We start from the raw sequence: 12,257 nt of genomic DNA, 5'->3' as shown, positions 1-12,257 counted from the left end.
GTCTGGACAAAGCAACCAGGCAGCATACCAGTTTGAAAATGCAGGAATAAATATTGCAGAGCTGACAAAAGGAGCAGCATTTTTAAATCTCTTTAGTGTTTGGGACAGAGAATTAAACAGCCAATGTATCTATCACATGGTACAGATGAAACGAAGCACTCCTCATGTTTTCCCAACAAGTCCCCTCACACACTACACTTAGTTTTAACTACAAATGCAAATAAAAAGCCATTCTCTACTTACAGGACTGTGCCTCTGCTTTCAAAATGTGGTGAGGGAAAAAAGAGAAAAATTATTATTTTAATATGTTATGCACACTATTTTCCTTAAAATCAGAACCAGTCTCACTCTGATCTGAATACTGTACTTGCATACCCTAATATTATTTATCATTTGGTGGTATAAAGGATTATTCCATGAACTGGCAGGATAAATCAGTAAAGCTGCACTGCAAATGTTACATGTATCCTCATTATATGACCTGTTTTAAAAGACTTGTATGTTATTGAAAACTAATTTTCAAATTACGTTAAAAGCCATGCTCAGCTAACACTAAGATGTAATTGAATGTCTCATGTGGCACAAGCACAAACACAAGAACTGAGCACTCTAAAGTCTCAAAGGAGACTTTAAATATGAGAAAAGTACTTAATGTTATATTGCAATATAAAAGCGCAATCTATATATATTGGAATATGAAATGTACCAAAAATGACCTAGTGCACAAGAAAAAAGAATTACTGAACCTAGAAAAATTCTGAACATTATAATATATGTTTACACTATTGTTTCTTTGCCACTTTTCTATACATAAAAATACAAGGAACAAAATACTTACAGATATTGCTGGAGAAAGAGTGATGTTCCCTATGGATACTTTTAATTCATCCAAAGAAGGCATAGTGTATTGAGAGCTGTTATTTGGCTGGACAGGTTTTATTTCTACATGGAACCTCCTAGGTTCATCATCTTCAGAGTCAGACTCACTGGATGAATAGAAATGGTTCTCTTTGGTATGTTTGTCTCAGTTAAGGTAGAAATAACTCAAAGTCATCTGCTTAATCTACTTTATAATTATGATCCATGAAATGCTCATATTAAGTGATCTCTTAGCGCATTTACATATATCCACAGTCCAAAATGCACAATTCAGAGTTAAAATTTAGGGGTTTATTCCATTTAACTTCAGAATGATGATTCTGTTCAAAAAACCATGGTGTCATATAACTGAAGAATGGCAGTATCTGTCATATAAATGAATAACTGCATATTTGAAGGCATAAGGTTAAATTTAAGATTCTAAAGCAGCAATTCTACATGCAAAATTGTAGTTTGCAAGACTCCACCAGGGTTTCTAAGGGATGTATGAAAAATCTAGAAGTCTTTTAAATCAAATGAAGAAAAGCCTACGTTTTTTAACAAGCAGTGAAATGCCCATGGTAGCTGTACCTAACATAAACAGTGAAGGAAAGAGCAGGAGCCACCGTTACTTGTTCCTCTTACAGTGTGGCACTAAAAATGTCTTTACTAAGGATGCCAGTTAAACAGAAGACTGCACAGTAAACTGAACAATGTCAGCTGCTTAAAGTACTGTCATCTTTGGACAGAAAGAAATCATAATGACATCTCAGACCTCAAAATAAGGAAAATAAACAGCACTTTATTTGCACAGGAGCTGCACTGAAGAAAAGCTCTGAAAGGCCCAAGTTAAGTCTTAAAACCTGCATTTGTTTTGACAAGAAAAATTCGAAAATTTCCATCTACAGAAACACAAAGTTTTGTACCACCTGGAAGAAGTGTACGTATTCTCTAAGTCACTTCTGTTATTTTCACCTGAAAATACGACAGACTTTTGCATTAAATTCCTTCAAACTATTCCATAACAAAGTTTTAAACCTAACATTCCAAATCCCTTTCAGCTGAAAGGATCTGAAAGCTGTGGTGAGGAAAAAGCCAAGTATTTTTATTTTACACCTCTCTTGTTTCAAAATGAAGCATTTATAGAAAAGATTTCAAAGAAAAGTAATTCTAATTTCATCAACATATTTCTTGTCTTGAACATTATCACTGACCTTCAAGATTAATTTCCTACGAATAAGACAGTTCTTGTAAAGTGTTTGGCCTATACAGATTTAAGTCACACTTATTATGATTGACTGTCATTATAATAAAACAATGTCCTCCAACAAATTATCTCATGAGATCCCAGTAACAAAATAAATTTCTAGAGGCTAAGGGAGGAAAAGAGAAAGTGAGCTGATAAATTCCTGAAGCTGGTCAAGACTTTCAGCAGCTGAAGTACCACCTTATGAGGGATTGAAAATCATGGATATTTTTCATAGAATGTATGCCTTTTCTTTTGTTTCACAAGAAGATATAATAAAAAATAAGATGTCCAAATGAATAAGTATGAATAATGTTGTTCACTTATCATGATAAGCACGAATGCTGTTAACTTATCTCTCACTTTCAGAAATACATGCAAAACATGAAACAATCCTCTTAGAACTGGATAAAAGTCTGTCACTTTTATATCAATTTTTTAAACAGATTACATCAACGGCTTTTATTCTTACAAGACTCTTCCATGTGGATATTAGAGGAATATTCTGCAAAGCTGATGAAAACAAAGAAATTATGATGATGACCTGGCCACTGTAATGAGCTGTTAACTACTTAAACATTTTTGCAATTTAAGGTAATGGTACAGCCCAAATTCACCTTTTATCTGAAGTACCCAGAAAATTCAGTGAATACATTTCCAAAAATTAGCTATCTTGCCAACATACTAAGCTTGCTTAGATCTATGGTAACTATTCCCAGCTCTTAAGTAGAACTTTCCTCTGTGGTGGTAGGAAAAAAAGTGGACAAGAATTTTTCTCCAAAGCAACAGGGGAATGGCAGAGAAAAATCTTCAGCCTCAATAAAGGTGACTCAGAACAAAATCTGCTCTGTATATGAAAGCAATAAAGCTTTCAATATGAAGTTATTAAAAAGATTGTAAAAGCTAAAAGCACCAATTTGAAACAGTATGTAGTGTAATGACTTCATTAAGTAACAGAAATTCTATTTCTACACTTGTAACTCTAGTGCTACAAAAAAAAAGTGAGGGTGCAGGTATAGAACAGATAACCATTCAATTTGCTTTAAAAAATTTGCAAACTTTATAAACTCTCTGAGAGCTTTTCATGGAGAGAGATCTGTGTGGAATTTTGGATCTGCAATGGATCTGGCAATGTTTTGCTTTTCATTTTTACTGTCCTTTTAAAGTTCCCAAGAGATCAGATCAGATCAGATCTAATCTAATCTAATCTTTAACATTTGCACACACACATCCAAGAAAAAACTGGGTTCATTTTACAAAAACTACGAGTGTAAGAATACAAGGTTGCAACATAGGCATAAATGTCATTCATCTTCCTTAACTTTTTAGTCAGTACTTCCTCTTTCCGAAGAATTGTAATAGCATCAAATAACTTGGCGCAATAATAGTAAAAAGGATATCTTGTGTTGCTTCTGGTTTAATGCTGTATCCTTCATCATCTACATCAGGAAAGTTCTAAAAACAACAACAAAAATTATGCTATTGATAAATAACTAAAAAAACCAGAATGTAAGTCATTCTTACATCAGACCGAATTTTACATCATTGACAAATTAAAGTTGCAACAACTCATGAAAGTGATTTTTATTCAACATTATTACAATTATCTGAAGTTATGATCTGTCATTCAGAAGGTATCTCACCACAAAATGTAACAAAACAAGCTCTAAATTTCCTGAGAAAACTGGCAAGTTTGAAGGGCATCTGCTTTAAATAATCAATCACTACTTAATTACCAATTGTAATTACTAATTACTCATTATTAATCAATTACTTTATCAAAAAGGACAGAAATCAATATTATTTTCGCTTTAGTATTGAGTTAAATTAGGTTATAATCCTCTTGGCTCCAGAAAAATTTCCCAATTTTTACTGCTTTCACCTAAGACACAAGGTGTTCTGATGGTGCAGAGGCAAAACCTTTCCTAAGTACTAGTCAATATTTAAGTATGCTAGCCAAAGCGCTGCTTGCAATTCCACTTCCCCTAGCAAGGGCAGCATGCCTGCACTGTTACTTCAGAAAAGAATATCCACATCACAGATGCTCAAAATTTTATTCCCAAGTTTTCCTTTACAAATCTCCAACACTATCCTGAATCTTCGAAGCCAATAAGCATCTGGGAACTTAAGTTCTGTATGTCTGTTCTTGCGGGCAATTAAACATAAATTGACAAGAATGATGTTAAAATAACTTAGAATGCCCAGCTAAGCATATAGTTTCATTAAAATAACTTTGGGACAGAGAGAAACAAGTCTCCAAGTTAATCTAAATTTTAAAAATGCACAAAACCCCTGCATCATGTGTTACATATACAGGAAAAACATGGATATGTAGATACTTTCCCCACTCAGAACCAAAATAATCCACTCACAACTTTGTATGCATAGGCAGTGTATGTGAACTGCTTAATGTCTCAGTAAGTTTATCACAAAAAACACAAACAAGGTGTCTTCAAAATGCAGTGATTTCAGTAGTTACAAATATGCTATAAAAATTAGAATATGTATACATATAAAAATAATTTATTCTAGTGTAGCATCAGTATATTCTATCAGAAAACAGGTACTGGGAACCAATTTGACCAACAGATATGTATACACAGTATGGCCAAAACATAATCCGTTAGAAGTCAAGAGATACAACAAAATGACTTATGCTGGTGATTTCAAGTGGACAAGAAAGGAACCTCATGACTTCAGATAAAATTTGAAGCCAAGTTTAAAGAGAATGTCTCTGAACAGCTTTGGAAGTATAGAACATGAACATTAAAATGATTCAAATGTAGTTATCCTTCTGTATCTTTTACAGGTATCACAAATGGGATGCCTGATAATTCACTAAGAGAAAGTCTCTTCTGTACAGTTCCCTAAATTTAGCACTTCTGAAATAAATGGAAATTACACATAGCTCAAACTTTCTGCTAAGAAAAGTATAAGAAATACAGTCCTGTACAGATGTAAGACATACCAAATTAAATACCACATCAAAATAAATAAATAAATAAATACACCAACAAAAAAGTAATAACAGTACAATCACACGGTCCAATACTTTAGCTCTACTTGCTCAAATCAAGGTTCTTAGGTACGCTTGACCTCAAGCTGACCTTGTTTATATACCAAAAACCACTAATGAAACTTGACATCAAAGTAAACAGAACAAAAACCTATAGCTACAGAATAAGTTTATTTTCTTGTAATACTACAAATTCTGAATTCTGAAATTAATTTAGTTGTCACACCAGGTGATTTTTCATAGATCAGGGACATTCATGGTCAAGATGAACTGAAAATCAATAAAAATCTTTAAATACACAACAATTAATTTTTCTTAAAACTGGGCCATATATGTACAGGATATGATTACTGGGCTGACACAGCATGCACAATGTAGCTGGCAAAACTCACTGTTTTGATATTAAACTATGAGAGAACTTAAGTTTGTAGAAGTTATTTTCATTGTATTATTTTTAATTTACTGAATAATCTCTAGGATTAAGAAAAAACCAAAATCTTAAAATATTTAACTTTCTTTCTTAATACTTTCATGACAATTATTTCTGATCTTGATAATGTACTTGAATCATCTATTCCTGAGAAATAGCCCTTCAGCATGCAGTCTGTTTTCACAACTTCATGTATATAACAGAGATGAATACCGTACAGCTTAAGTTCCGAACACAGGAGAAGAAAATTCCTTCCTTCTCTTTCAGCTAGTCTATGCTACCACTTCTTTTCAAACTCTGTGCAGAAAACCAGAAAACTTAATTTGTAGTTTTTTCCTATATTTGAAATTTAAATACATGGATTTAAATAATTTCAAACATCTCACATGAAACAGCATATACACACATAAATAATATGCCTTGTATTTCTAGCCTTGTCAGCAATTCAGATTGATTGAGTCTTGTGCCAATTTATGATCATTAACACTTGCTTTAATTAACTAGATACTGAATTTATATTTTTGTATAAACCAACGTAAAAAATGGGTGGAATAGATACTTGATATACCTTTGCACAGACAAAGGCAGATTGTGTCTGATTACAAATTACACAAGTAAAATGATACTTCACAATCTTAGAAGTTGACTAGTATTTCAAAATACTGTTCTTAATATTTTGAATGGTTGAACTGATGAATATGCTTTCTGAAATACCAACATTTCATTTGCAAATTTACATTTACTAACAGGAATAGATAACACAGCAACCTGAGAGAGACACATACTCATGAATCTGATGTTAATGAGGCATTTACATTTATTTGTCTAATGTTTACTCCCTTTTCCACGCTCCTACAATTACAGAGCTACATATTATGTCATGAATAACAGTGTATCTTAAATATCAGGCACACAACACAAATAAAACCTGATTTGCCTACCATGCTGATCAGAGTTTAAGTTCACAACCTACATATATAATTTTTGAACTTCAACACACAAAGATGATGATCTTTGCAAACTTCTGCCTTTGGGAAAAGTTATTATTAATAAAATGGGGATGGAGGTCTGCTTTAGCCTCCTACACAAATATGTGCAGTGTTGTTTACAGTCAAAAAGCTCCCAACTACCTCATTATGCATGTGAACTGAACTCTGCAAAGCAACTAGAAAGAAAGCAACTGCAAAAGCAACTGCACCTGGTGGATTTCCGGGAAGCCTTTCTGAGGTTCTGTTAAGCAACTAAACATGTAGCTGTAAAAGCCATGTGTTTGCAGATGTAATGCATTAATTGTGATCTTATATAGCCTTAAACATACACCAGAAACTTAGGTCATATACCTTTGTCTTTGCTGTGGCATATTCCACAACCTTTATGGGGTTAATAAATTTTCAAAGAAATAAAACATCAGGCCTTGATAAATAAAATTAAATTTCCTATATAAGAAGCTTGAGGACCAAGCATTCTATTAACGAAACACATTTTTCAGCTTTGGTGAATAATTTATTTTACTTTCCTTGCTCTGTCCCATCTGTCATTTAAAGTGATTGAAGAAGCCACACCATTACCATGTCATTAGTGTCTCTGGGCTACATACAGAGGACAGGGGACTAAAGGGCTAAATGATGTAGCTAGACTACAGAGCACTGTGGTCTAGCTACATCATTTAGTCCTTTGCAACACTAGCACTGCTGACAGGCTGGTCATCAGTCCAGAAGCAAAGAACCTTCACCATGCCCCAGTTTGATTTCTTTATATTTTCTCTTCTCCTGGGATAACTACAGTGGTTATGACAACTCTTTATTAAGTTTTCCTGAGGGTATGCCTCAAGATGCAATGCAGCTGAACAGCTCACTCTATTTTTTTCTGCAAGACCTCAATTGGCTTCCTGTAATCCGGATGAGGACTCAAAGTAAACAGCTGAAGCACACAGGCTGAACAAGAGAACAAAAAGGCTCTCCACTTCTGACATATTTGAGGTGTAAATTTGACTCTGACATATACTTAGGTTAAGACAAAGGCATAATATTGGCCTCCTCTCCTTAGGGTGCCTATTAACCCAAAAGACACAGAAGAAGAGAGCAGACAGTCAGTTTCTCCTATTGTCAGAAATGCAGAAAGAAAGAAAAATGGGAATTCAAAGTGCCCCTTTCTTGTGCTGTGACAGAAAACCTTTTCCTCAATAGCAACTATTTGAAAAATGCCAGAACAAAATGCTGTAAAATGCAAATAAAGAAAAATACTTGAATTTCAATAAATATTAGATTACACTTCTGTTCCACTTTTCAGAAATTGATGGTTCCAAATTCAACCAGTCCCCAAAAATAAAAAAATGAGTCTATAATTCTATATAATCTCACATATTAAGAGGTTAATGAAAAGTTTTGGATGCCTTGATAGGTGCTTGCATTCAGCTTCCCATGGAAAAAAAACCTTTCATCATTATGTTCTGTACATCCGTGACTCCCTTCTTAATTACTTTTGAACTTACTGGACAATTTCAAATGGATTTGACAGAAAGAACAGAGAACTCAAAGATAATTACATTCCTACAGTCTTCATGAAAATAGGCAGTGAAGTAGAAGAACGAGATCAGCAAGCATCCTAACCAAGGGAAGGGTTGCAATCCCAATTCAGATCTTACTGGACACAAAGTGGAACCTTGTAAATGTTTTCCTGAAATAAAAGCTTTTATAGAGCTCATATCTTCCTAGAGAACATCTCTAGAGACATGGCAAACTCATGGGAAACAAGACATTTCAGCCTTTAGAAAAATGTTCTAAGGCAAAACCCCCATACAAAGTCAGTCTTCTACCTCTTTCAAGTGACACTTTCTACTACAGACTTTCCACTTTTCTCAATTATCAAGGTTTAGCTTAATGGAAGTTACACTATAGACTGACATATAAAAAACTCAGGAATTTTAAATCTCATGAGATACTGTCACCTATATTTAAACAGAGACTGCTTATTGAAGTGGTCAACTTTTTCAACAAATACCAGTTCTCAGTCCACAGCTGCCTACTGTGAGCACACGAAAACCTCTTACAGCCATTACAAAAAAATACTTACTGGAATTAATGTCTTATTAATTTATTTTCCAATCTGGCAGCTACAAAAAGGATGAGCATAAGCGTATCTGTCTCACCACATATAAATGTGACAAGATTTTGGGACAAAAGACATTTTTGACCCATCTCACCATTTTGCTTTTGGAAACAGAATAGAAGCTTGATAGACTGTGTTACACATTTTGCACTAGTGAGAAGGCCTTCACGGTATTGACTACATAGTAGGTTCAAAGATCCACAGAAGCACACAGAACTGGTAGATAATATACAGAAATCAGTTCTTGCTACATCCTTAACTTGAAAATTTGCAGTATTTTTACCTTGGTCTTTATATATAATTGAAGACTGGTTATCTCTTACATTCCTTTCACACAATTAAAATTCTTGACAAATAAACAAAAGCCACCTTTTAAAAAATGACCATGTTAATCATATATATGCCAGAGAGGCTTTCTGTGAGTGATCAAAATTGACAAAATAATAACTGGGACATCTTAAGCTGAATTTTCTGAGGTCTATTCCTCAGTATTTCTTAGCAATCAAACACAAATTAATATTGTTTTAATCTTTTTTGTTTAATAATAATTTTCCAAGTTCATTTTCTTGAAATGCATTATTTGTTGCAAATATCCATACAAAACAAATCTTCCTAGAGATGATAGAGACTGTTCAAAGCATTTAGATTAGGTTTGAAAAATTAAACAGAAAGGAAACCCATAAGTAAAAGCCAAGAAAAATTAAAAGCATTTGAAATGAGACCTTTCAGAAGAGGACTCCAGCCTTAAAACATAAAAGCATTTTGGACTGCTTGTTTGTTAGAGATGAAATGAATCTCTGCAATTTTTTCACTACAATTACAATAATGACTTCTGCTTTTAAAGCACTCAATCACTATACAGAATACTACTGTGGCTTGAAAAAAGCAAGCAGAAATCCCAGACCAAATTTTAAATTCCAAATGCAGTCACAAAATACTGAGCAGGCAAAAAAAGTCAAACCAAAAGTATCAACAATTAACCTAGATGATCATATGGTATGCCTCATGTAGCCAGATAGTATGTCAAACCAATTTATACTTGAATTTTTTTAACTAATTGTTTTCCAAAAACATGGAGACAAAATAAGCATAGAAAATAAACACTGCAAGTCAAATCCAGTTGTGGTTCACTCAAATGACTCAACCTGAACTGTCAAATGATTTTATTTCCATGAGAAGCCTGAAAATTATAAGGATACTTCTATTGTTACTTTCTTTTAAATGCACCCAAGGAAAGAAACTTACTGTAATTCAAGATGACTGCACAATATAAAGTAACTGTCTTGGCAAGAACTACACATCTGCTCTTACACATACAGTTCTGTTATGTGGCAAAACTTAATTTTCCCCATTTAGAAGGATAGTTTTACTAGATGTTTTAAATCAAGATTCTCAAAACAAATTTTAATATTAGGTACTAAAACCTCCTAGTTACCAAATAAAAATCAGAAAATTCACAAAATAAGTGAACTTGAAAACTTAAATTGTGTAATATAATTTGCACCTAAATGAATGAATGAAAAATAAATAAGCCTACAGAAAATCACTTAGATTGCTCTGTAATTTTTTCCCAAACATAGCTGCAGGGAGTTACAATCTTTGTTATATGTTAATTCAAGAGAACATATGTGTTTGCATAAAAAGAAAAGACTAAATTAGGGAAATTAAAATCATTAACATATTTAATTTAATTTGAAACAGCCACTTACCTGAATTGACTAAAAAAATTTGTAAGGCATATCACAGACCTAACAGTAATGAAAACTAGACCATTAATAAAGTGCATCTAGAAATGCTGCATTTACAGCCATATTTTAAACAGTATATTCCTACACTCTATCGCCAGTGGTAAAGCAGAACCCAGTCAATATTAGAAGGACTTCTCAAAAGAAACAGTAGTAAGCAGAGGAATATGACAACACAAAGTTGAGTCCACAATAAACAACATCTTTTTTCTTTCTTAGAATCTATTAGCCAAGGAATTCAGACTATTAGCTGAAAAATAAAGTAACATATACTTGCAGTGAAAACACCTTGCTTAAAACCTAATATTATTAGGAAACAAAAATGTATTACTGACACTTGTTTGTACATACCGCTGAAGATCATGTACTGCACAAAATTAACACTTAGAGTATGCAATAAGAATACTAAATCTTTTACCAGATAAATTATGTATTGCAGGGACTGTATGTAAGTTGAGTTTCATCAGATTGTGGGGTTTGATAGTATAAGCATATGTATTTATTTTGGAAATAAGTCTACTTACGACTGAGTCTGCATCTGGACACTCCCTATTTAAAAAAAAAAAAAAGAAAATTTACAATTATAGAATGCACAACTTATTTTATTCACACAAAATCTCCTCCAATATTTTCAATTAACTTAAGACAGTGCATTTGACCCTTTTGCCTCTCATACTCTTCAAATTTTTACTTTAAATAATCCACATTCAACTGAATAAGATTTAAATAACAGCTGACAGCTTATGCTCAAAACACTGCAGAAAAAAATCAGAAAAAAAAATGAAAAATCAAACTCACATATTACTGAAAAGAATTAGAAATAATAACAAAAAAAATCAAGGAAACTGAGGACTACCACACTGTGTTCTGGATGAATATACTTTAAGTTTCAGGTCTTCATGGGTGATGGGTGCAATAAGTAGAAGTCACCAATCCTAATAAAATAGTCTACCTGCAAGTGCAAAATGTTTTGGACAAAACCCAATTCACAAAGAAATTAAGATTTTCTTGAGAGGAATTCAGAGCTTTCTCTTTTAGAGTTTCATTCTTAGTTCATGTTTGTCAAGCATAGTTGCAGTCAAGTACTAGAAGATGCTGAACAAAATAACTGAGTATCCTCCTAGAAAGCACTTCTAGGAAAAAAAAGTAAGTTGTCTGCAGGAAGGCAGTGGTTGCAAGCACATTATTCACAAGTGTTACACTTTTCCACTGCAACTTCAATTTGAGTAGAATACTTAAAATAATGAATGACACTATTCTCTCTGATGCCTTCAAAAACCAGAAGCAATTACATTTACAGAACATGGGAATACTTGAGTAGCGTACAAGTCCTCTCTAATTTGCACCCTGAAAAATCATGATGGTGCAACTGAGCAAGAATGTTTTTATATCATTAGTCTGAACATCCGACACATGCATGTATAGAGAAAAGAACATGGCAAAAACAAAATGCATTGTAATCTAAAACATCTTCTCTGAAAAAATAAATAGGCTAAAAGCAAAAAATGTAGCTTTTACTACAGTGTGTTAAAAACAGGTGCAAAAAACTTGCTAACATGGAAGCATTAATGCAAAATTCAGTACAGCTTGTTAAGGAAATGACAGTGAGATGAAGGACTTCATCTTCTCTGAAAGGCCTGGCACAAAAGAAGACATATGTGATCAAATTTCTACTTGGTTTACATCTTTCATAGCAACAGAGCTGTTCTGAAAGATATTTTACTACTTGAAAAGACAAGGCATATTCTTTTCTTGAGAGATATGGTTTCAAAAAGTGTCTGTATGCAAACAAGATAGCCTGAGGTACGTAACAGTTGAGAAATGTGAAATATAAGGCAAATGAATGAATATATT

At 33.2% G+C, this 12,257-nt stretch overlaps 1 protein-coding gene across 1 annotated transcript in view; it reads right to left on the bottom strand.

Annotated features, from left to right (window-relative positions):
• FCHO2 (FCH and mu domain containing endocytic adaptor 2) overlaps nt 1-12,257 on the bottom strand; it is an 86,197-nt gene that overhangs the window by 28,497 nt on the left and 45,443 nt on the right. Inside the window, exons 11-14 of the mRNA XM_054289977.1 lie at nt 10,928-10,952; nt 3,505-3,559; nt 839-1,017; nt 244-255 (exon numbers count right to left, since the gene is read on the bottom strand). Of these exons, the coding sequence (XP_054145952.1) occupies nt 244-255; nt 839-1,017; nt 3,505-3,559; nt 10,928-10,952 (271 nt within the window). The remainder of the gene's footprint in view (nt 1-243; nt 256-838; nt 1,018-3,504; nt 3,560-10,927; nt 10,953-12,257) is intronic.

The sequence above is a fragment of the Melozone crissalis genome, unplaced genomic scaffold, assembly GCF_028551555.1.
Source record: "Melozone crissalis strain CALT ecotype California unplaced genomic scaffold, PUWL_Pcris_2 ptg000005l_1, whole genome shotgun sequence".
Classification (NCBI taxonomy): domain Eukaryota; kingdom Metazoa; phylum Chordata; class Aves; order Passeriformes; family Passerellidae; genus Melozone; species Melozone crissalis.
This window is presented reverse-complemented; position numbering and strand designations above follow the sequence as displayed.